Below are 25675 nucleotides of genomic sequence, written 5' to 3'. Positions count from 1 at the left end.
CCTGGGTGTTGCAGAACCCACACATAGGTTGCAGTGATTTTCCTCATCATCTTGGCTCTTGCTGACCCTTGGCTGGGCTCATGTTTGTGTGTGCCTATCTATGGTACGTGCAGGTATGTGTCTGTGCTCCAGTTGTGTGCAGAGGGTTTGTCCTTTAATCCTGCACACTCTTCCTCTCCAGCTGGGAGGAATCCAGGGGGATTTTTGTTGCAGGGATAGAGGAATGCACAGAAAGCACTATTAAAGTCTCGCTCAGTGGTGATCCTCCAAGGCGAGTACTTTGGAGAGAAGTGCTATCCAAGTATTCCCAGTCAGATTTCAACTCAAATCCTTACTGGTTTTCTCTCTCTTTGTCTAGAGTGGCTTCCAGCTCCTACCTTCCTGCAGTACTAAGCAATAAGCATTTCTTGGCTGGCTTGCTGGCTCTTTGTTGTGTGCTTTACAACATGTGTGAAGGGATGCCGTCTTTCAGGAGAAAGACTGAAAACACTTGGCTGTGGAGACCAAAACCAAAGCATTTCGTTTCTAGCCTGTGGTTGGAGCAAACTCTGTTGTCTGCTTGGTTTTAAATCAGGTGATTTATACCCAAAAGCTGCCTGTGAACCTTTGCAGTAGTTTTCAGTGTATTCAGAACCTTCCCTGAGCGTGGCTTTGTGTCTGCAGTTGGTGGCCAGGAGGTTTGGATTTGAGTGCAGGCTTGGACCCAGGTTTAAAACACCACTGGTTTGGTTGTCCTAGGCAATTTAGAGCCAAGATGCTGGTTCTTGGATCTTACCTCCTCTAATCCAGATCAGTGAATAGGATGTCCACTGCACCTGGATATACACCTAGAGAAGAGGATGGTGTGTGTTAAATCTTAGAGGCCCAAGGTCTTTCTCTGATATGGGAATGGTGATGGTGTATATGAACCCACATTGAATGCTTGGGGTCCTTCCTTGAGCAGTAAGTATTCACTGATCTGGCTACAGCTACTTTGAGTCACACACTTTGAGACTGTTTCTATGTGAAGAGAAATTCCTTCCAGTGTTTTTCCTGGTGGATGGAGTCTGTGTCCACTTTCAAAGCATTTGTCTTCAATGCGCATCAGGTTACCCTGAGGTAAAATGGAAACCTTAGCTGTTCCTCCTGGAAATAAATGTTTACATAATACATGCCCCTGAACTTCTCACCATTGCATGTCTAAGGAAAAAAGGTCACTTTTGACATCAGTAACCTTTAGAGAGTGATGCCTTTGCCACACAGGTGAGGAAAGTTACTGTGCACAGCACATTGCTTGCACTAGATCAGGAAGGTAGGAGAGGTCAGATGTTGCTTACAACTCCCAAGGTTTGGCACTTTAAGCTTTAAAGGCAAGATCTGGCTTTAAGGCATGGGTCCTGTAAACAGCACATGCCCCATTTTGCTCATGTGAGTAATTCCATTGAATTCCCTGGCACTAGTCAGGTATGAAGAGCCAAGCCTGCAGTGTATGTCTTTGTGGGGCCAGGGCCTCGACTCTTCATTTCTGAATGAGAAATTTCCTAGGAAGCATTCGTGGTGACGAAAGGGAATGGGTTTGGATTTGGGACCAAGAAAGTATTTGTCTCTTAATTTTAGTGCTTTTGTGTCAAAACATGCCCAGCACCCAACATAAAGATATTACATTTCTATAAAGCATCAGTAAAACTGCTGTTGTGTCAATAGATGAAGGATTTATCCCTGAACTTAATACTAGCATCAGAGGGAGCTCGGTTTTCTGTGGTGGAATCTATCTTGGAGAGCAAAGCATCACTTGGGCTTTTGGGATTGTTGGGTCTTGGGCCAGAGCCCATGAACAAGTGCATCTGCTCACCCACCTTTTGCAATGGGGGAATCATTGACAGCCCTAAACTGAGTGCTGTGGGATGCAGTGGAACAGACGATTGTGATGCTAAATGGATTTTTGCTGCCTTTGTATTTGAAATATTTGCAAAACCTGTAGGTTTTTAAAGCACTGAGGGAAAAAAAAGCCTCTTGAAGTAGGAGCTATGATGCTCCAGCCTCCTCCCTTTATATATTGACTTTTGTCCAAAGGTAATACAAAATTAATAGTATGAATGATTGGCCCCACATATGCCTGTAACAAGACTTGATAGCTTTTAATGTGCATTGCTTTTTTCGATGCCTGGTTCCTTCCTCCCTTCCCTGTCCATCTCCCTTGTTCCTCCTCCGCAATTTAGAGGGAATAAAAAAACGTTCTTTAAAGAGCTAGCCCTTTGCTTTTATACTGTACTGGGCAGCCTTCCTAGCATAGCCTGGGTTACCACAAGAGCAGTCACGAAACCTTGATTATAGATACGGGGTTGGTCAGGGTTTCGTTGTGGGCATTATTTTACATCTTTCCCCCCCAGAAGCAAACCTATATAGCCATCCACTCACCATGGAATCATACAGGAATAGAATCCCAGCCTGGTTTGTGTTGAAGGGACCTTAAAGCCCATCCAGCCCCAACCCCTGCCACGGGCAGGGACCCCTTCCACTAGAGCAGCTTGCTCCAAGCCCCTGTGTCCAACCTGGCCTTGAACACTGCCAGGGATGGGGCAGCCACAGCTTCTCTGGGCACCCTGTGCCAGCGCCTCAGCACCCTCCCAGGGAAGAGCTTCTGCCTGAGAGCTCATCTCAGGCTCCCTTTTGGCAGGTTAAAGCCATTCCCCTTGGCCTGTCCCTACAGGCCCTTGTGCCAAGCCCCTCTCCAGGTTTCTTATAGCCCCTTTAGGTATTTGAAGGCTGTTACAAGCCACTGAGCCTTCTCTTCTCCAACATGTCTTGCACGTACGTTCCCGATGCTTCCCTTGTAATACCAATGAGCCCGCGCAGGGCACACAGTGCTGCCTTTGTTCGTATCGGAGCCGATGGGAGGGGGTGCAGCCCCCATGGCCGGACCCGGGCGGGTTTTCCCTCTCCTGCAGACACCCTCCAGAGCCGCTATGGCCCCGGTTCCCCCTCGCTTCCCGTTCCCCGGTGCCGCTCGGAGCCACGGGCGCTGTGTCGGTGGCGGCTGCAGGTGGCCCCGCTGACAGCAGCGTCACATGATGGCTGTCAGCGCCCGCTCTTCCACCCCTCGGCCTCTGCCTCCGCTGCCCGGGCTCCGGCACAAGCATCCCGGCGTTCCCAGGAATGTAGGGGCTGGAGGGAAGGGGGGTGCAGCCTGGAAGGAGGCCGCGGTGCTTTGCCCCCCCCCCTTCCCCGTTCTCATCCGAGCGGGCTGAATTCCCGACGGTGGCGGCCGGGGGTCATGAGGCTCAAGCGGCATCGGGATCGCTAGAGGAGGATAGATGGGGCTGCCATGTCCAGCGCTGAGCCTGCCCCTGAACTAGATTGATCTCTGCAGCAGTACACCGGAGGAGACAACGGAGCGGTGTTTTCCTGGGCTGTGCACCAGAATGGAGGGGCAGGATTGGGGTTATGAAACTCCGGGGCAGTGCGGCCGCGGCCCCGCACAAACGCCTCTGGTGCGCTCCGGAGAGCTGCTGCCTTGAAGGTGGTTTCTGGGCTCCTGTTGCTAGGATTAAGCCGGTTTTTTTTTGCATTGCAGCATGGAGAGTCTTTTGTTTGAGTTAAATTCAGACCTCTTGATATGTCACCTGACAGTCTTGTGGTTTTGGATGAATATGGCTCATTGCTATTATTAACCTGAGTTGGCAGCCGGGCACAACAGGAGTTTATAGGGATTTTGGAAAGTGGAGCGGCTCCAGGGACAAAGATGCTTCCCAGGTACGGTCACTGCACTGCTCTTGAGATGATTTTAATTATTGGAAAGCCTAATAACTTCACGGAGACGTGAAGCTTTTAGGGATTTAATGTATTGACAATTCTTACAATTCCATGCTAAAGGGCACAGATGTGGGGGTTTTCCCCTCCTGAATTGCTTGTAGCTGTTGTAATTTTGCCGAGGGAGGTGCAGTCTGGTCGAATAATGTGCAACATTGTCTGCAGTGCTAATGGATTTAACTAAGGAGCATTTGTGTGTGTGTTTTAAAACAGATATTGCAGAAGAAATAGAGCGTGTGTGTGGATGTGCATGTGTTTGCAGGGATAGATGTGCTTAAATCAGCTAGAAGCTGAGCAGGTACCTTCTGAAATGACGTACCTGAAGTAGTCCCCAAAACGCTCTATGAAATTACTAATCGTAGATTCTGAGGCTGTGTAAATTGCAAAGTTACTCAAAGTGCTGTGTGTCTTTAACAAACCCTTCCAACCTGTCTTATTTTCAGTGTCACGCTCCAGGTTATGGTTAATGTGTTAACCAGACTGCACCTAGTTTGTATATATTGCATCTTTTTGCTTGTGGAAAGGCATCTGGCTCATGTATAGGGCTTCAGTAATCAGGTGTCTTAATGAGAGCCAAGTGACTGGTAGAAGGGAGGAAAACAATGAAAGCAAACTCGAGTCAGCTTCATATACAGTTAAAGAACTGGACAGAGCCAAGGACCTTGGGAGCCAGTTGATGTTTAGGTCCAAGTTTATTATACTGAGTGTGAAGTATCTGGCTGACTGTGTGCCTAGTGTAGAATATGTGCTTAGTATAAGCAGGAGGAGTTTCCTGGAGCTCAAGTAGTGCAGCTATTCAACGTGAGGATTGCTAAGCTGGTAACCGAATGAGACAGACTTAGAGATGGAGCATGGAGCTGACCTCTGCGGTGCTGCAGTGCCTGTGGACCTGTCACCCTCCTTCAAGACATGAAAAGGGATCTCTGTTTTCTAAACAGAACCTTATTTCCTTGTGATTAACGCAAACAATGCAACCGCAGCAAGCAGCCGCCTCTCATGGCTGGTTGTCCCTGAGGTGATCGTGTATCAGTCCTTCCAAGCCACTCCTTGGCTTCTGAGAAACCCCCCTGAGGTCAGCGTGATGGAGAGCAGCATCACCCAGGGTGCTGGGTCAGCTCCTTCGCAACCCATTGTCACGGGCTCCCTCCGTGGCTGCGGTCAGGTCGCAGGCGCTGGTTTTCTCTGCAGAATCAGCAGGCATTCACCACAGCGGTCCCACAACCCTGGAGTGACCTCAGCTTTTGAAAGACAAGTGTCTTGCAAGCTGTCTTCCAAGTATTGGCCCCGTGGTTTCTCTAGGGACCTTCCTCCTCCTCCCAGCCTCAGAGTCATGTCAGCAGCGTGGAAGGGGAATCTCTCGCTGAAAATGCCAGCTTTGCAGATCAGCTTGAATCACCCTTGTCATGTGCATCCTCATGAGGTTCTGTTGTGTTTCAGGTGGTGGTATGAAAAAATAAATGATCTGCCCATGCCTCTTTAAAAAAAAGCTGATGGATGGTCTTGCAAGGCTGGAAGCATCACTAACGTGCCATACATTGCTGTTTTCGTTGCTTCCAAATGAGTTGTGCTCTGTCAGAAAGGTCTACACAGCTGTCTTGGTACAATAATGGACCAGTAAGAAGTGAATTACTGAATTGCAGTAAGAAGCTATTAAAATGTGTGATACCCTTCCCATGTGTCCCATATGCTCAACTTTCGTTGTATCTTCTCAAAGCCAAAAGAGAAAGCAAATCACTAGCAGATAAATGTTCAGAGGAATTTGGGCAGGAGAAGGGAATCCCTTGTTGGAAAAGACACCTCAGTCAGGGTGAGACGTATATGATGTGGTGGTTGCACTCAGCAAGGACCAATCTGCTTTTGCTCCTCATCACTCTTCCCTATAAGAAAGCAAGCGCAGGAGTCTAAATACTGCTGGGCTTTGTATGTACAGGTGAGAATACTTTGATGTGGATGTGCATCTCTATGGAGATAATCTGCATCTGAAACATCCCAGTGCACCCTGTGGAATGAGCTCGTATTTGCAGTGTAAACCCTTCAAGACAACCTCTGTCCAATGCTGTGTAGAAGTTGGCTGGGTCTAAGCACCGCTGTAACAACACTAATACATGGAGAGTATCACCTGCAGGAGTTGGAGATAAGCCCTAGGGATCCCTGTACCTTTGTCCTGATGCTCAACAGGAGCAAAGGAAGACGTTTCCTTTCACATGGCAGGCATGGAGCAGGGTAGACCTGCTCTGCCCTGGCTGTTCCTGGCAGCCTTTTACCAAGGTGCTAACACGAAAACCACGCAGAACAGATAAGCTGGCATAACCTATAAATATCATTTGCGTAGATGCTTTTAAAAATAGTTCCAAGTGATTCATCACCAGGCAACTTTTATAACTATGGGTAACATGATGTAGGAAAACAATAGTTTGATAGTTTCAACTTACTTCTTCAATGGTTAGTCACAGGCTGCCTTTGAGCAGCTTTACTTTGTAGCCAACTCTTTTAAAACTACCTGCTGAATACTGTGATCACTTTGCTTCAAGCGCTTCTCTTTAAGACTTCTAAAATGCTTGTTAATAATTAAAAGGCAATCGGATACTATCTAAGCTGTGTTAATATGAAATAGTTTTACAAGTAGTCTCAGGCAAGGGGAAAAATAGCATTGAGCTAAACCTTGAAGGTAATGAAGAAGTGCTGCTCATGTTGCAGTGGCAACAAGGAGGAAGGAATGTGTTTGCCTTCAATTACAGGGGCAAAGCTCATGTTTTAATTGGTGGAGTGGTAATGAAGGATTTGTGTTTGTTGTTTCATCTGTTGCAACTTGCACACGGTGTAGTAATAGCAATTTAAAGCCATTCAGTTGCCTCTTGCTGAGGAAAGTCTATGGGAGTAATGAACTCCAGGAATTAGATACGTGAGAAAAATCTGTCCTCAGAGAGCATTTGGAGCTCTGGATTGCCATGCAACTCGCAGTGCAGGTGTCGGGAAGCATGGAATGGAGCTGTAAATGTAAGCTACAGATAATATTCCTAGCGGTTGAAGGTAAAAAAGGCAGGAAAACAAAATGGATGAAAGAACTGAACAATAGTAGTACTTAAGTGTGAACATGCATGAAAATATCATTTCGCAGGCCTTGATTTCTTTATTATGAGCTTCTGGTCATTTCATCATTATTCACATGAAGGTTTGCTTTTCTGTTCCAAAGAATTCCATTCCTTTTGTGTTTTGTACTTAGCATCTGTGCGGGAGGGTTGGACCGGATGACTTCCAGGGGTCCCCTCCGACCTCAACTAGGCTGTCATTGGGTGACATCTGCTTGTACAGGATTTGCTTCTAAAACATCCCATCCAGCATTTATATATGAATGGATTTCCACCCCATTTATCCATATGGATGTTTCTGAACATCTCATTCAAGAAGAGCCACTGTTTGTGTAGTGGAGATCTCCACAAGGCTGGTGCCCTGCTCGCTGCTGCTTCTCTTGCTCAACGCATGAGCTTGCAGCACTAACTTCCCAATTGCTTCCACTGGTGAAAAGGCTGTAGGGCTTTTCTCAGTGATGGCTTTTATGTTTGTTTGTTCACTGTTTGTTTCTGGTTTTCTTCAGTCAGCTTCAAGGGAATACCAAAGAGTGGTGGATAGGTCACACAGGAGAGCTGTCACTTAATGCAGGGGATGGAGACTCACCTTGCATTAACATTGCTGGAACATCTGATTCTGCATCTCCTGCTTTTCCTATGAGGATCTTGGGAAAACATCAGTTAAATGTCAAAGTTGGTTTCCATTTATAAACAGAACTAATTCTCTTCAGTAGATCTAGGTCAGTTTTCATCGGTGCTGGAGTCTTGCCCCAGTCTGTTTGTTTTGAGAGCATGCCCTGTGTATTGCACGCAGGAATTTGTACATTTCCAGGGATAGTCTATCCAGATATCATGCTCAGAGGTATTCCAAAGCCGCTAGCAACAAAAGCAAAGCGACTCAGTGTCCTGCTTCCTCCTGGTGGGGCCAGGTCGGAGGTGCCAGCCTGCCTCTGTTTGCTGTCTAAGTGAACTTTTCCCCAGCTTTCATCAAGTTTCTTCGGGTTTGGGAAGTGGCCCGCTATTGCCAGGGAATGTTTCTGCAAGGCTGAAATGTGCTGAAGGACCCCATTATGTAACAGACATAACGCTTCCCTGGAATTAGCACAAATTACGAGGGGTAATATCTCCTAAAAGCTCGTCTAGAGAAAGTTAAAATGTCATGTGAAGAAGCTGAGAAGTAAACAAGCTCTTGTTACCTTGATCCAGTATGTTTCCGAATACAGCAAGAGCTTTATATTTAGCTTTCTCTCCTCTTAGTGTGTAATCTGCTCTTGGAGCTTTTTATAAGTAGACTTCCCTAAGATCTGGAACAGCTACTGCCCTTCTTTGCCAGTAATTTCAAAGTCAAATATCAGAAGCACTAGGTAATGGAAGAGATGCTTTTGTCTGAGCGTGGAGGGGAATGAAATGGGTTGCAAGGGTGGAGCAACCTTTTGGCAAGGAATTCGTTGTTATTATCGCATAGCGTTTCTCTATAGGAGCCACAGTGATCTATCTGGAAACAAAGTGAGTTTCCAGACTTCCATGGAGATAGTTCCTCCAGGAAGCCAGCTTATCCAGCAGTCCTCTCGCCTCCTCACCCCTAGCTGAAGGCAGGCTCTAGTGCTTTTGAGCTGACCACACTCAAATACGCATCAGACAGCATGGGTTTTGTTGTCTTACATTTTCTGACATGCACGATGGGGCCCATGAGCAGAGCCCCCGGTAGCTGTAAGCTCTGCTCTGTGTTTGTCTCTGTGCTTGGTTTAAGGTTTGCAGTCCACTGTTTGTGTGGGCACGTCACTCCGTGGATGATGCTTGGCTTTAGGTGCATAGAGAGGGTGCATAGCTCTTTGCCCCCAAATCTACACATCACATTGCTTCAGCTTCAAGTTGCTCAAGCTTTTCCTTTTGTAATAAGCTGCTTTTGCCATTCGTTACTCACTCTCTTCTCTGCAGCTTCTGTTTTTCTCCCCTGTTGCTAAATGGTGGGGGTGAGCTGATTAGGAAATGGATTTCCTTTCTCAAGACAGCAAGTAACTGTATGTCTTGGTGCTTAGTTTCACCTCCCTGGGATCACAGTAGGTGTAAAGCCTGTGGATCTAAGTTGGAGAGTCTTAAAAACTTCAGATAGGCAACCATAGCTTTGGTTATCAAATTGATGCTGTGACCTGTTATAGGAGTTGTTGGGTTACAAATCCTCGTTCACATCCTGATCACATAGAGCATGTGTGCAGAGAAGGAAACCTTTTGGTTGGCTAAGGAGGGACAGAGGAAAGCACACCATAATCTTGGAGTCTGCTGTGCCAGGTTTACTTTAATCCATATTATCTCCTACGGATGGCTTTCTGCTGCAACAAAGGTACAGCTTGTAAACAGGGAGCCTGTGTCCTTCATTAACGGCTGGAAGGTTCCAGCACCTCGTTTCTCACTTCTCAGGCCTTCATGCTAATGCAGCTCGCCTGAAAGCCAAGGATGAGGAAGATAGAGTTTCACCTGATCTAGGAAATGGCTTATAACTAGCTGAAAGATGATTCCCTCTGGTTTCATGGATAGAGCGGGCATCTCGTTCCCAAGAACTGAGAAGGTACCAGTGAAAATGGATTCCCAAGCCCATGGGCAACAGGAATTCCTGGGCTGTGGTGGCCAGTGTTTTAAAATGGAAGTTGAATGTGATGACAAGGTTATATATACAGTTGGTGTTCAAGACTGAGCCCTGCAAGTGCTCCCTTTGCCAAGCTCCTCTGGAGTCACAGGCACCGGGGAAAGGCAGAGGCTCAGGAAGCTCCTTTCCTCCCTACAAAACCAGTTGGGAATAGGTGTGTTAGAAGAGATTATTTCTGAATGAAGTGAGGACCTGAATATAGTCAGGACCAAGCTACATGTGGTGCTTGGCTTCCCAGCATCAAAGCAGATGAGTTAGTCTGAATGTTCTAGTTTATAATACTCCGGTTAGTTCTATACGCATATGTTGCTACAGTGTGAAACCCGAAGAAGGGTGGAAAGGTACTTTGCATCTTTTCAGCTGTGGAGTTCAGTGCTTTGCCAACCCATGGCTGCAAATGCAGAGACTCATTACTTGAGGGAGAGGCCACTGTGCATATAGACCTTTCTGCTTTTGAATTGTGAGGGCTTTCAAGCTAGTGCTTGCACTGATGAGGGACTTGTGGGTTCTGGTTGTTGGTTTTCTGTCTTTTGAACACAAAAGCTGAGTTTTCCCATGACTTTGATTTCAAAAAGCTGGAACTTGAAGAAAACATTCACTATCACAAAACAGAGTGCAAGAACTGGTAATGCTGCACACGTCATTGTATATGTTTGTAGTGGATTGATACTGTTTATGCCAGAAATGATTCTGGCTACAGGATGAAAGGGTGTGATGACATGGCATTGCATTTGCTCAACTTCATGCTTTGTATATACCGATAATGCAGGAAGAACAGTGCAGTGAAGAGTTGTGGTAATTGATCCTTTTGCTCTTGTATTTTTTCAATCAAAGCTGGCCTTTGCCGGAGTTTGACCCAAGTCAGATCCGACTGATTGTGTACCAGGACTGCGAGAGGAGAGGACGCAATGTCTTGTTTGACTCCAGCGCTAAAAGGAAGATAGAGGATGTTTCGGTCTCGGTGAGTATGTGACTGACTTACATGGCTGTGGTCTGTATGCTTTTAAGGTTGCTAAATCACAAAGGTTCTGTTCGATTCACATTAGCATTTAAACATCGGTTATATGCAGAGCTATATTTAAATGCCTGTTGCAAATTATTCAGGCTTCAGTGATTTCATTCTTCACAGCTTTAAATACTGTGGTGATCTCTTCCTTCCCGGGCTCATCTACTTTCTGCTCCTGCAGAGAGAAGGATTCCTTTCTGGGGCTGCAGCAGGCAGTGCTAGGGGCTGAGGCAGGGCATAAACTGGTGTTTATGGATGTGCTTTTATGCCATGGTGGGGTCTGCATTCTTAATCCTGTGCTGTGTCCTCTGTTGTCGTGTTTGGGCAGCTTTCACCAATTGGTGTTTCTGTGCTTTGCTGACAGTTTTTCCCACAAAGTTACTTGAAAACTCTTCCTCCACTCTTCCTTTTGGCATGGCCTGCATGGTAATCTGTTAATTGAGACTGTGATGGGTGCAGTCAGATGAGGATACTTCCTTCTAAGGGCTCTGGCCAGAGGATTAATTTCTACCCACAGCGCTATTGTAAGTGCTTGTGTGAGGTTGGACAGCTTTGAACTTCCTTTTCACCATCTCTAAAAACATTTGCAAACCATTTTAAGCTCTGCATGCAGAAAGCACTGTGAAAACTGAGATTCATGATCCCAGCTGCTTTTACTGATAGCACCTACTCCATTCTGCAAGCAGGAGTACACAAAATAACATGTTACCCCAAGCCCTGGGTTTCATGTTGGGTGCTGGAGTACAGCCAGAAGATTCTTCATCCAGCTTTGTGAACTCTTCCAGCCTGTTGCTGAGTGCTGCCAGTCTGATGCTGCTCATGCTGAGTACTCCCTGTATCCTATTTCTGCACATCCTAACCTCTCGGAGTCACTTTGTGTCTCGTTGGGCACTAACTTCTAGGCTCTTCCATCACTTTCTTGAGCGCTTTTACAGCCATGAATCAAGACCCCTGTGTCCTAGTTCTTTCTGAGAACTCACGATGTAAATCAAGTTTCACAAATGTTGAACAAAATTCATCTTTCTTTGTCATTTTAACTTGGTAGCATGGTTTCATAGGTTAGAAGTTCCTGTTCTTCCAGGGTTTCTTGCCAGGAAAAGAGTTTTTTAAGGACAGGGTATCTTTTGAAGTGGTTTATTGGCATGAATTGTTGTCTGTGCTTATTACTATTGCTTCATTAATTGCGAAGTGCTGCTTCATTAATTGCAAAGTGCTACTTCATTAATAACAAAGGCAGTGTACACTATAAATCCTCTTGCCGTATTTGAGCTGATTGCTTGAAAGCCTATCTGTACATGCACAGTGAACTTTCAAACTTCACTGCTTTGACTGATTTCAGGAAGGTTGATGGCTGTGGCAGCTCAACAGCAACAGAATAAAAGGCTGAGAATGAAGCTAATACAGTTCCTTATGAATCTCTCCTTTTTCTTTGCTGAAGGGGAGGGAAATAGCTGTATTCCCCATCTCGATGAAATGAATATGTGAGATTGGTGGAGGAACACTGTTCGATGTGCCCAGTACTCATTTCTAGTAACTTGATATATTTCTTCCTTTTTTGTGTATTAGGAGACCTTGAATCTCTTGCAGCCTTTGCTTGCCATACCTGCCTTACAGAGCACTTAGAGAACAAAGCTTTGCAGTAGCAGAAGCATTATGCAGGTAAAAACGTGCAGAAGGGGCTCAGCTCAGCTCAGTGCAGGCATGTGCAGTCCACAGCAGGCTCTGACCAAGGCCAAGGCATTGCGTTGTTGATTTTTTTCTTGCTCTTTATCATGATTTTCCTTACCAAAGGCACACCCTGCCTGTACAAAGCCACATCTTGGCTCTAAGCACATTCCAAGGCACTCTTGCCCTTTTGCAGCCAGACGTGTGTGGGCTGGGCACTCTCCTTTCTGAAAGGGTATCTGTGCAGCACCCCACAAAAGCCAGCGCTTTCTGTATCTCTCCTTCCCTGCCCCATTTCCTAGTGTGATTTACACCTCTTGATTTACAGATAACACTGAGGGGAGGTTTGCAGGAGTGCCTAGCCGTGGCCAGACTGTGCTGGTTGAAGTCTGATCACTCTAATGTGGAGAACTGAGAGGGTTTCAGTTTGCTTTACATTGCTGTGCTCTTCAGTTCCCATTTTCAGTTGCTCATGAGATGTGAAAGCAGTTACAATTTAAGAGTCGTATGCCTGCAGCAAGGTGAGATACACTTTGTTCTATTTTATATCTCTAATCTCTACATATGTTGAGAGTCATGGACCAGCGTTGAACATGGCTCACTCATTTGGATTCTGTAAAGGAAGGGATGGTAATAAAATTCAAGGAGCATCAGAGCAAACTTTTCCAGACACAGATGCTTCAGGATATAGAAAGGCAGGCTCTGGCTTCTTGATGAGTGAAAACTGCAGAGTGTGTGCTCACACCAACCTGGGCTCTAATTATTAAAGCATTACTGGGCTCATATGATCCTTGAGGGAAATGTGACTATAACACAAATCAGGATTCATTGGAGATTCAGGCTCTCTGTGCTTCAATAAAGCCAAATATTCAGTCCAGCGGCGTGTTGTGAGGGTGCTGTACCGCGGCACAGCAGAAGGCAGCTGGGGGTGTGCAGTATGGCCATTGGAGTGTGTTGGTTGCACAGGAGAGGTGATGGTTTCCCTGGGCCTTGCTAGAGTTAAACTCGGCGAGCGGAGCGCAGCAGCAGCCGGGAGGCTCCGGGAATGTTGGCCGAAGGCAGTGCCAGGCGTTCCCACCGAGGCTGGGCGCGGATCCGCTGCGGGCAGCTGTGGGTGCTTGGCATGGCAGAGGCAGAGAGATCCCCCTTTGTGCCTCCTATGCCTTTTTTGGTGCTGAGCAGGAGAGGTTCTTCCTGGCTTTCCAGAGGATGGGATATTGATCCTGGGCTCTGAAAGCCGAGCTGGAAGGCTGCTGTGTCATGAGCATCAGGAAATGGGGCGATTCCCCTGGGTCTTGCTAGAGTATCACAGAAGAGAGTGGCTGCCCTTTCCAGCCCTGTGACACTAGGAAGTGAGGAAATGCATCAGGACAGGCATTTGCATGTTGAGTACTCCAGGGCAGCAGCTTACAGTGCCTAAAAGGGCTACAGGAAACCTGGAGAGGAGCTTTGGACAAGGGCCTGTAGGGCCAGGCCAAGGGGAATGGCTTTAACCTGCCAGAGGGGAGACTGAGATGAGCTCTTAGGCAGAAGCTCTTCCCTGTGAGGGTGCTGAGGCGCTGGCACAGGGTGCCCAGAGAAGCTGTGGCTGCCCCATCCCTGGCAGTGTTCAAGGCCAGGTTGGACACAGGGGCTTGGAGCAAGCTGCTCCAGTGGAAGGGGTCCCTGCCCGTGGCAGGGGTTGGAGCTGGAGGAGCTTTAAGGTCCCTTCAACCCAAACCAGTCTGGGATTACTGATGCCTTTACTAAATAGCCTTGGTCCACAGGTTCCCATGGGTTTTGGGGTATCAAAGTACTTGACAGGCAAGCTCATGGGATTGATCCATTGCCTCCTCTACAGAGTTGCTTCAGAGCTTGTTCTTCATTGTTAGTAGGTGTCTCATTTCCAATGGGGCTGTGTTACCCGATTTGCAGGTGACAGTTACTGGTTTCTGCTGGCAGACGCATTCCAGTGCCTGTCTGCTCCTCCTCTCCCACAGTTCTCTGCCCAGTGGCTGTGCAAGGTTCCGCACACATGTATCCAACCTATTGGCCTCCCAAGCCAGGAGCCATGTGTGAGCACACATAAGCTCCTCAGCACCAGATTCCTGCCCTGGTTTGGATTTCAGACCAAGCACAACAAGCAGCTCCTTTTCCTTTTCAAGGTGCAGAGGCCAGGTGCTGGCTGGTGCTGAGCTCTCAGCTCGCCTCTGCCTTTCCTGACCCCCGTGCTTGGCTTCTCAACCTTGACGCCGCATTCACACCAGCCTCACACAGCACCTCTCTTGTATCTCACTGTGCTGTTGTGTGGCATAGGAGTTACCTCACCATGTGCAAAGGCTGGCTGAAGTATGAGGAGTTTTCCTCCAAGGGATGGAAATCAGGTGGGATAAAGATGCCAAAGAACTGGAGGTGCCGTGAGGAAGAAGTGGAAGTAAATCAAGGAAGAAGCTGGGAAGGGGAATGGTGTTTTAGGGCTTTCCTGGGAGCAGGCTGAATGAGTCCAGGGATGGGGTCAGCCATCCCATTTAACTGCTCCTTTTCTGTGGTCCACTGGTGACACATGACAGGACAGAGGTTACCCTTTGGGATTTGACTCAAGAAGGGTGCTGATGGATGTGTAAGCAGCTGAAAGGTTCTCTCAGTCTAAAGGTCAGCCTGGAGGAAAGCATGGAGTCCAGAGAGGAAGATATAGGACGTTAAGGGACCATGAGGAGGAGGGAAGAAAGCAAGCAAGCAGTAAGCATCTTCTGAGCGGGGATCTAGACTTCAGGTGGTTTCCCTGGGAAGGGGGAAAAACAAGGACTTGGAGAAGGGCAGTGACTTGTTCCCAGGACCCAGAGGCAGAGGAGGATTTTCAGGAGGCTTTGTCTTGTTTCCTGGAAGAAATGAAAGAGAAGAAGTGTCCTGGGGTGCAGAATGTGAGATCTAGAGGTGGACGTGCATTGGGGAGTGAAGAGTTCGCTTTTGCCATGTAACTGAGTTGTCTTCATCACTGGGATAGCGTACCTGAAAGGCCGTATGACACTTCATCTCCTGCCGCCACAGTTTCTTTCACTCCAAATGCCATATTCATCCCAAAGCAGAGAAATGGAATGCTGTTTTAAAGAAGCCAGGATTAGCCACGTGCTCCGATACACTCGAGCACTGGATACGTGTTGGACAGCAGATTGCTTTGAGGGATCAGTAACTGGATAGCGAGCCTTTGGCTTTTAGGTGAGTTGTGTGAAACGAGACTCCGGTCTCTCTGGCTCTCGGTGGACAGGGTTCTAAGCAGGAATGGAGGGTTATTGGTGGAGGGGGGGGTGTCATAGAATCATAGAATAGTTAGGGTTGGAAAGGACCTTAAGATCATCCAGTCCCAACCCCCCTGCCATGGGCAGGGACACTCACACTAAACCATGGCACCCAAGGCTTCATCCAGCTGTTGGTTGTCTTCACTCCATCCACTGACCTTTCAGTAAGAGAGGAATTTGACACCCGGAAATGGAGAATGCAGCACTTGACAGTTGCATTTTAGGAAGGAACCTGGATTCTTACAGCAACACTTGGAGGAAAGGAGTGAATGCCTGTTCAGGTTCCTCTCATGTCCTAGGTGGATGCATACATTCAATGACAAATCCAGACCAATGTGTATTAATAGAGCAAAAGAGTTAATTTCTCTAGTTTGGAATATTTTCCCAGCTTTGCTGAAAACCCTGCTCTAGAAATGAGGGACAAAGAGCTGCAGCTTTGCTTGGAGGTACGGATTCCTCTGTCACTGCCACCCCAGTGGTATTTGAGCACCTGCTGTTGCAGAAGAAGAGACAAAGAGTAAAGCATATGATGGCATTTCTCTTCCCTTCTGCCACTCACAGCCCTCATGCACACAGCCTGGGTTTAGTTCAACACAGCAGGCTCCTTTCAACTTTCTTCTTATCCCCAAAGCAAACCTTGCCCAGCAGAAACTCCTCTTCCTGGGCACGTTCTTTCCACTCGCGGAGGAACTTATAGACCTCGTGGCAAAGAGTTAAAGGTCTTTGCTGATGAGAGGTGGAGAAAGGAGGCCCCAGCAGCAGCACAGCAGAAGGAAACTCCTTTGTACCCTGTCGTACTATAAAGACTGAGTTACCTCCAGTTCTACGTGAGAGGTCCCCAAGGCTTCCCGCAGACGGTGACCTCTAACGTAAGAGCTGTGATTGCCAGGAAGCCTTTGGAGCTGGGCGGAATCCGCAGCGCTGGCAGGGAAGGAACACGGAGTGTGACCGCAGCGGGGAGAGCAGCGCGGAGCCGGGAGCGGCAGCTGCCCGCGGCATCCTTCCAGCAGATGTTCTGCTTCCAGCACACCGGAGCGTTCCGGAGGGCTCCAGCAGCGCTTTGCCTCGGGATCTCGTCTGTCGCAACGGTGTTTGGGAGGAAAATCCACAGCTCCCAAACATTCCCTTGGGCAGTTCTTCATTCTTTTAAGTTATCTTTGTATTTCTGGAAACCTGCCTTGAATATCTGTGGAATATTATTTTGGAATGTGAGTAACCCCACTGCTTTGATGCAGGATATCTGGAGGGGCCAGGATTTCACTGACTTTTGGAGTCTCAAACTGCAGAGAGTGGCACTGCGGGTACTTGGTCTCCTTCTCCAGCAGGTTGGTCTTAAGCACATGCTACGTTGTAAGAGAGGAAACACCAAAATTCATCCCTGAGCTGCATTTTAGGAGGGATTCAGTGGCCAAAAAGGTCTGGAAAGGGGTGTCTGAAAGATCCCGGCCTCATTTACAGGCTCCTTGCAGGAATCTTGCTTCATTAAACCCCACTGCAGAGGCCAAGCAGATGTTTTCCTGGTTTGCTATCTAAATCAGGCAGCTATTACTTCAAGACACCAGACTCCCTAATGGACATAAGGAAAGCCGTTGTGCAGTGAAACGCACTGATACTGAGCAGAAATGATTTAAAAGTAAGCAGTTTGCAAACATAGCCTGTGTGGTTTTAATGCACAGAGGGTTTGTTCCACCTGTAGCAATGCATTTGTGGCTTTCCAGCCCCCAGGGAAGCTCAGTTAGAATTGTGCCTTTTGAGGAGGAACTTTCAACATCTGATGGAAAATGCAAGCCGAGCGGTGGTTTGCCTGCAAAAGCTGCTGTAACCCTGTGGATTTGATGTGGTTTTATCACATGATGCCTGCCTAGCCTGGGACATTGTTGTTTGTGTCAGAGATAAAATGCAATTCGAGTTCACGAGTTCCTGCTGAAGTCATATGATGATCATTCACATGTTCCAGCCATTGTGCACTGTGCTCGAGCCATTAGCACATCTCCATATTGCATGAATACAGCGATGTCGTAAGGGGGGGCTGTACATGCCAGTGAAGCACAGGGCTGCTCAGTGCTTCCTTCCCCTCTGCGCAGGGTTGCGGATTTGTCTGCACATTTTTCCTTAAGGCTTTCTTTCCATGGCTGCAGCTCTCTGTTGGGAGCAGCACTGCGGAATGCTGCGTGGAGCTCACTCATGTTTCTCACCCACAGTTAAGGCCAAATAGAAGTCACTTGTCCCTGACTGAGGAATCTGCACAGCCCAGGGCAGAGGCATGGGATTCCCATCTTCTCCCTCCTGAAAACCCCTCTGCAGCAGTCGGGCAGTTGTCTTTTTGTTGCTGGTTAACAAGCAGAGTCATGAAGTTACTACCCTGTGCCTTTGTTCCACACTCCTCTTTGTGCCTTTTTCATAGCTGTTCAAGATTGAGACTCCTCATGTTCCTGAATGAAGGGGGGAGTTTGTGTTGTGGACCTGTGGGGCCGGAGGTGAAGCTGTGATGCATGACAGCACTGCTGTATTTCCACTGGTCCCCTGAACCTTGCTTCCCATAGGGATTGCTTCCAGCTTGCTCTTCTAGTTTGGTGATTGTATAGAGAATGTTAATAGGATCACAGCCTGGTTTGGGGTGGAGGGACCATAAAGCTCCTCCAGCTCTCAACCCCTGCCATGGGCAGGGACCCCTTCCACTAGAGCAGCTTGCTCCAAGCCCCTGTGTCCAACCTGGCCTTGAACACTGCCAGGGATGGGGCAGCCACAGCTTCTCTGGGCACCCTGTGCCAGCGCCTCAGCACCCTCACAGGGAAGAGCTTCTGCCTAATATCATGTTAATTAAGAAAGTTTTAGGGCAGAGTTAGTGTCTAATTTAGAGCAGTGCAGACTATTTCTGTCTCCTGGTGCTGCCCACTGGCAAATGGAAGTAACTCCAACCTTAACGTGGGTGTGTTGAAATGTAATGAGTACATGTTAAATACACTGAGATCTTTAGGTGAAGAGGGCTGCCTAATGCTTTTTCAAATGGCATTGACTAACACGGATGCTGTTTCTCCTTGGGATGCCAGATTCACAGGGGAAATCACAGATGTTTTTAAACAGTGAAGAAAACAGTAGTGAAGCATCTCCCGTGCCAGTGATGGCCAATACTGTGTGTGCACAGTTGGCACAGGTCCTGCCACTGTGTTCCTGCTCCATCCAAGCCTCCTGATTCCCTCTTATGCTACACTTTATGCCTGCATCTCCATCATAAATCACTCCTAGGACCATTTCTGCATCGCTCTGTGAAACTTCCCTGTAACACTGACTGTGTTGTTCAGCTTGGGCCATTTTCAGCCTCACAATTCCCTTGTGCTGCAGACAAGAGGAACGTGTCACCTCTGTGCCACTCTTTAATACGACGTGGGGACTTAGACACAGCTAGGGAGAGATCTATAAACCCAGTGTCTTTTCTCCTCAGTTATCCTTGTGACATGAATCTCTTCAATCCTGTGGTGCTCCTGCTTGATTATTCCTAATCAGCATGTTTTCCTGTACATGATGATCTGCTCCTGATCAGGATCTGTGCCCATCACACCACTGGGTCACCTCTGCCCCATTGGGCACAGGGAGTGAGGTGAAGGCAGCTGGAGCCTGTTGTTGCCATCCTGCCTTTGAATGCTTTGGTACCATCCTTCCTCCTAATCCTGGGTCTTAAAAAGTCATTTGTAAAGCTTTAGAGAGGGATGGTTACTTAGGAAAACGGAGCTGGAGTGACCTGTTTGCTCCTGGCTGGCAGATCAGCCTTCTCTTGTACATCCAGGCTGCAAGAGGCACTGATAAATCCTCTGTTAACTGTTTTCCTGGGGCATAAACCTTTGAGCTGTTAAATATCTCACCTGAACAGGCAGGTACCGTGCTGCTCAGCAGTGGTTTCAGATCGTGGATCTTAGCATGTCCCATACATTGTGTTTCAGAAACTCTGCAGCGATGCTCAGGTGCGAGTGTTTGGGAAGTGCTGCCAACTGAAGCCCGGAGGAGACAGCTCTTCTTCCTTGGATAGTTCAATCAATTCATCCTCCTCGTTCTCTGATCCAAAAGAGCAATGCCCAAAATACCAGGTGAGTCACTTTTGCCTTTGTTTTTTTTTGCATAACCAGTGTCAAATACCAGTGTCAGGTGAGGTACTGAAAGTTGTAAAGGGCTTGAAATCGGAGGCTGGCAGTGGAGAGCAGTTTTCAGTCAAAATCTGACTTTGGTTCTGAGTCAGTAATGGTTCATTTGGTAGGTTCGGGGTTGAACAAGTGTAAAACCAACCAGCTGGTTCTCTCAGGATGTCTCTTGAATGGCAGAGGTTTCTCCAGGGCATTTGTTCTGTCTCGTGACGTGGGTGATAACAGTGGTTCGGTGTGATGAGACTTGGCACGAATACCTTATCTTGGTGCAGGTGAGATAGTTTATTTAATTCACTGCTAAATACTAGGGGAATGACAGAGAAAAGCCTTATCTGTAGGGAGAAGCTGTGTAACAGCTTCATAACAAGGGATTCGGTGTGCTTGAGTTACATTTTACATAAGAGATTTTGGCCGCGAGAGTAGCTGGAGTCATCTGACATGGATATATTTCTGTCATCTCTCCTTCCATGGATCACAAGTGTTTTATATTAAGCCGCCCTAAAATAGAACTAAGCCCTTCCACTCTTTGTAATGAAGTAATTGTGTGTTTGAGGGAAGCTGCTATCTCCACAACCTGTTTTGCAGTACAGTACTACCGATGGCTTAATCTCCATAGATATAAATGAAGAACCTTTCAGTGCTGACTTTCCCACTGTCACGACAGCTCTTGCTCTATTTGGCGAGCTGCGTATTCTTGTTTTCTCTGTCTCATCACACTCTTTTCCACAGCTTTCCTAAGGTGGCTGAAGATCTGTTTTCCAGTCCTCCCTTCCTGGAAGGGCATTTAGCTGTGGTTCTGAAAGGAAGAGCCATTTCTGTCAGCAGCTTCCTCCCAACACAGAATAACCTCCTTCATGCATTGTCTGACCAAGAAAAACGATGCCCCCCACTATCCAGAAATTGTTTCTCCTACTGGGCAGGCTCTGTGCAAACAGTGGTCAGCGTTATTAAAGGGAATTAACTTCAGTGGTTGGCATGATGGTGTATTTTAAGGCTGTGGAAAGTTTTCCCTTTCAAGTCCCTGTTTCCTCACGCGTATCACTTAGTCAAAACCTGACTGAACTGAGCTGAAATGATGCGTGGCTATGTGACACGCTCACAAAGTGGTGAGGATTCCAGCTTTGGTGGGTATCTGTTGTAAACAACCTGCTGCTCCTTCCAGGCTTCCCAGTGAGGGAGCAGAGAGCTGTGAATACAAGAGCTCTTTACTGCACACTAAAAGTCAGTGTCATGCGTGCAGAAGGGCTGGAGTAAGTTTGTGCAGACATCACTCAGCCCGGCATTCCCCATCTTCTAACTGCTGCGTGTGAAACCTCAGGAGATGCTTCATGTACTTGTTGTATTTATAGGCCCTTTTGTTTGCTTTCGAAAGCTATAAAATGGAAGTTCAAATAATGCAGTGCTATAGGACTTTTTAAAATAGTTCTTTATGTTTCCTTGTTTAAATATGCTTGGACTGTGTACGAGCAACTCTCATTGCAAGCTGAAACACGGGGCTTTGTTCCAGCCTTCCCTATTTTTAATTATGTCCTATCCAGATCCCTCACAAATGTGATTAGAATCCATTAAGATGAAGCTGAATGTGGTTCCAAGCTTGCCCACGATAACTTGCATGTATGAGATGAGTGTTACCCCAGTACCTGCCTATCTGAAAGTCCTTCTCGTTTGCTGATCATGATTTGGCATCTATTTGTCCTGCACTTTTAATTGCCATCTGTACTTAGTTATTGCTAAGACAATACAAGCAGCAAGTGGAATATTAAATGGTGTCAATATATTCAGAAACGTAATTTCCAAATCATGCAAATTGAGCTGCCTCTAAGATGCTAATGCACACTAACACACACTTTGGGTGTATTTTGTGATGAGGTTCTATGTGAGCTGGTAGATCTGACCTGGAGCATTGGTGGGTGTCCATGCTGTCAGTGCTGGAGGTTGTGCCCTTTTTGCCACACGCTCCTTGGCTATTTTTTGTTTGAGTTTTTGATATTTCACCCCTTTCCTCAGTTGAGTGCGCTCTGCTTTGGTTTTGAGTGACCTTTCTTTCACAGCATTAAAGGCCCACAGAGTTGAGCTGTAGCAGTGTTTCCATATTACATGTATTAAACATGTGCATCTTCTGTTATGCATGGTAAAATTCAGTGTAGATGAAATGCCAGACTGAAACAGGTCATGAACGCATCTTACCCTTTGCCTTTAGCACTGCTTGTCTCTCTCTTTCAGAGGAAAGGGGAACCCCTATAATTGAATTGGAAAGCAGCTGATTTTCACTTGCTTTTCTTAATTCGATTGCTTGACAAAGAAAATCAATACTTTCGCTGAGAGCTTTTTGCCTCAGCTTTAGAATGAGATCCTCACCACAGCAGAAAGTTGAAGCCAAAACCAACCATCAAGAGCTTGATGTTTATTCAGGGTGAGTCCTTCCATCGGAGATGTGCAACAGGTTTAAAAACACCCATCGTAACGTTTGGCTGTAGCAATTTGCAGTGTGCTTCCTGGAGGACTTCATGATGCTGCCAGACCTGTCATTTCTAGAGCCATTAACATCTGTGCTTATGCTTCCTTGGAGCTGCTGGCTCATCCTGACTGATTTTGAAGTCTTGTTTTTCCAGTACTGCCTCCAGTGCACGGTATCCCAGGAAGGAAAGAGGGGAATTTCTATGAGACCCAGTAATGATCGGATTTTGCCCTGTCATGTGAACCCTGACAAACCTTGCAGTTGTATTATCCTCATCTTTACAGCTGTGGCTGCTCCTTTGAGTCAGCCCCTATCTTTCCTGCGCTGACAGCAGATTTCAGAGGTTAGCAGGAGTCTGAAGCACCATCATCGTAATTGAGAGTGCTTGAGAAGAGCTAAAAATTGAGAAGTCTTCCAAGTGCGTTGCCTTTTGGCTGATTCATGCTCCCTTGTTCTGTGGGTTGGTGTAAGCAGAAACATCAAGAGGTCATTCTCATAGGACTCCATACTGCTGGTAGGAATCCACAGTGTGGACACCCTGGCCTTGGTCATGCTCTGGGCTCACTGATGCTAGGCAAAGTAGTTAGATATATTCCAAGCCTGTGTTGGAATCCGGGTGAGGATCCTGGTAGTTCAGAGCTCGAGTAAGGGATATGGAGATATGGCATTTGGCATTTTCCAAACACAAGATTATTTCTGTGACTGGATTTAGGAACCTCTTGGAAGGATGACAAAGGAATGTAGTGACAGGACGAGGGGGAATGGCTTTAAGCTGTTCCTAGATACTAGGAATAGATTCTTCCCTGTGAGGGTGCTGAGGCGCTGGCACAGGGTGCCCAGAGAAGCTGTGGCTGCCCCATCCCTGGCAGTGTTCAAGGCCAGGTTGGACACAGGGGCTTGGAGCAAGCTGCTCCAGTGGAAGGGGTCCCTGCCCGTGGCAGGGGCTGGAGCTGGAGGAGCTTTAAGGTCCCTTCAACACAAACCATTCCTTCATTCTATGATTCTGTGAACTGACTAAGCTCTTTAAATTGTCCAGGCCAAGGCACAAATGGAGACCCAGCACTAATGTTCCTATTTGGAGATGAAACAGCCCTGGATAAAGGCGCAGTAATCTCAGTCATTGAAAGTATACAGACAAGATGAGTGTCAGTTGAGCAATTGTCTCCAGTTGATTGCCCTGAGTAACTTTTTAATTCTAGGTTTTGTGTGCAGTATTTGCTCTAGCCTGTGATGTGGCACAGTGAGGTTCCTCCTCTGTACCTAGCAGCACGCCTTAGAGCAAGCTCTCACCAGCCGAGAAGCACAGCTTAAGCCTCGCATCATGATAACTCTTTGGTGGTACATCACAGGAGCACCAGGGAAGGATGCAGCAGATACAAAATACTATCCATGGATAAGTTACCAATCAGTCTGTGTCGAGAAAGCGCTGCCCCAACGTGGCTCCAGTGCACAGGCTTTGTAACAGCTCCAGGGAACTTGTGATTCTCCTTGTCAAGCAGACACAAGGTTTAAGCCTAATGGTTCTTGTTCAGTAAAGTGTGTTATCAACACGTGAGCATTTTAGTCCCCTGACTCAGCGCAGTTGCAGTCTGCTTCCTCTCACCCCTGTGCTGGGTTAGGTTTGTTGGTGATTTTAGTGGTTTAGCTCACTGCCATCGTGAAGATCACTGTCTTATGCTGGCATTATCTTTATTGAGCTGGTCAATTTAGTGTGTTCAGCAGTGGGATAGCAAGATAGTTTGCATGTCTATCTTTTAAAGAAAGACTTTTCCTTAGTTGTATGTTGCTAATAGGAATGTGCTTCTAAAATCCTCAAAACCAGATGTTGGCGGGCTTATTTTGCAGGGTTCTCGGTGTTCCTCAGATGCTAACATGCTTGGAGAGATGATGTTTGGCTCTGTGGCCATGAGCTATAAGGGCTCCACATTGAAGATTCACCAGATCCGGTAAGACTGATGTTTTACTCCTGCTCTTTTCAGAAGACTTACTCCTTAGTGTACTGTGTAATGAATTGAATGCCACAAGTGGAGAGCAAAAGGAATTTCTGGGTTTGCTTTAAAGTTATTCTGCGGTCACTTTTGACACAAAAGGCTGTTTGGGTCTATAAAGCCTGGAGGGTTGTGCAATGGAAAGCAAAGCCTGTCTTGGCACTGTGTTTCTGACTGACATCTTCCTTGTTGTCCTCTAGCTCACCTCCTCAGCTCATGCTCAGCAAGGTTTTCACAGCTCGCACTGGAAGCAGCATCTATGGAAGTCTGAATACGTGAGTCCATTGCAAATTGTGCCTATTGCACATGAGCAGATGACTGTAAGAACACAGAAGACTTTATTTGCACCCTCCAGATACTTTCTCTAGGAAAAGAACTTATTGTTCCTTGATCTTTTACGTTCTATCACTTGTGTCCTCACCTTTCCCTTGCGGTTGCCTGCACCTCAGTTTGCTTTAAGTGAAGGAATGAACCATTCCTTTAGTGCTGCTATGGTGAAGCTTGATATTGTATAAAAGCACTTGACCACCACAGGAGAAGGGATGAGGACAAAACACTGGGGTTAGGGAATTCAGTCCAAGATGAAGAAAAGATATTATAAAACCATCTGGCTTCAGAGGGTTCGGGGTTTAATTTTGTGTGTATTAACTGACCCACTTGAGGACGTGGATTAGGCTATGAAAGCTTCTTCTAGTGGAAGCCTGTGTTCTTATCTTGTCTGCTCCATTCAGGCTGTAATGAAGTACCACTATACTCTACTGAAATGCAAATCACTGTTTCTGTTGTATGTTTTATGTGTGTTACAGGTTGCAGGACAGTCTTGAGTTCATTAACCAAGACAGCAATACATTAAAGCCTGACCACAGTACGATTATGAATGGACTTCTTGGGAATATAGGTAATTACAAACAGATTTGGTTTCCTGGTATCTTGAGCTGAGTAACATAGGTTTTGGAATATGAAAGCCTTCAAAATAGAATCAGTGAAGAAAAGCTAAAGGTATAAGAGGAAATTGGTGTGGTTTGAAGGAGAATGTTCAAGCAGTTGGCAGTGGTTCAATACACACCGTTGTGTATGTGTATATAAAATACATAGTAGAAATATTGAGATACACTTAAGTTCAAATACAGAAGATGGAAAATACCAGCCTGTAGAACTTCCTAAGCAGCGTATCTCAGATCAGGCAGGAAGGGTTCTGCCTGGCTCAGCTCCATGGGTTTATGTTGTTAATCATTTGCATTCTCTCCTGTACCCTGGCCACCTGAGCACGTGTGGCTGCGTGTTTTGTACCAGTCAGATTTAACCTGGCACAGTTGGGCTGCAGCTCTGATCAGATCAGGCACAACATCTTCTGTTCTCTCCTCTTTCTCACTGTCTGACCATGGAAGCTAAGCAGTCTGGAAGAGCCTCTTGGTTCTTGGCCTTTGTGGAGGTGCTGTGGGTGAAGGCTCCATGAACATCAGATAACAGAAAGAGGGGTCTTTGGTCTTCCCTTTGGAAAAGAGCTGATAAGAAGATCTTGTGCTTGGTTGTCCAGTATGGCAGCCTGAGGGGTTCTTCAGCACGTTCTCCCTTCCCCTTGGTTTAGACTGTTCACTTCCCAAGCAAATGGCTCTTGTGGCAGGTGCAGTGAGGGGCTGCTTTTG

At 46.9% G+C, this 25675-nt stretch overlaps 1 protein-coding gene across 3 annotated transcripts in view; it reads left to right on the top strand.

The window, feature by feature from the left end:
• The window catches only part of FNIP1 (folliculin interacting protein 1), a 66772-nt gene that overhangs the window by 17657 nt on the left and 23440 nt on the right, over nt 1–25675 (top strand). For 2 of the 3 annotated variants that reach the window (XM_062638122.1, XM_062638125.1), the window contains exons 2-6: nt 10336–10462; nt 19386–19529; nt 23887–23987; nt 24230–24304; nt 24836–24927. In XM_062638122.1, coding sequence (XP_062494106.1) covers nt 10336–10462; nt 19386–19529; nt 23887–23987; nt 24230–24304; nt 24836–24927 — 539 coding nt within the window. Of the gene's footprint in view, nt 1–3317; nt 3733–10335; nt 10463–19385; nt 19530–23886; nt 23988–24229; nt 24305–24835; nt 24928–25675 lie in introns of those variants that run through there. The other variant, XM_062638124.1, reaches the window with a different exon arrangement.

The sequence above is a fragment of the Pezoporus occidentalis genome, unplaced genomic scaffold (genome assembly GCF_034315485.1).
Source record: "Pezoporus occidentalis ecotype Australia unplaced genomic scaffold, CSIRO_AGI_Poc_V1 ctg55, whole genome shotgun sequence".
NCBI lineage: Eukaryota > Metazoa > Chordata > Aves > Psittaciformes > Psittacidae > Pezoporus > Pezoporus occidentalis.
Note: the sequence above shows the minus strand (reverse complement) of the source record. Positions and strands in the feature narration are given on the sequence as shown.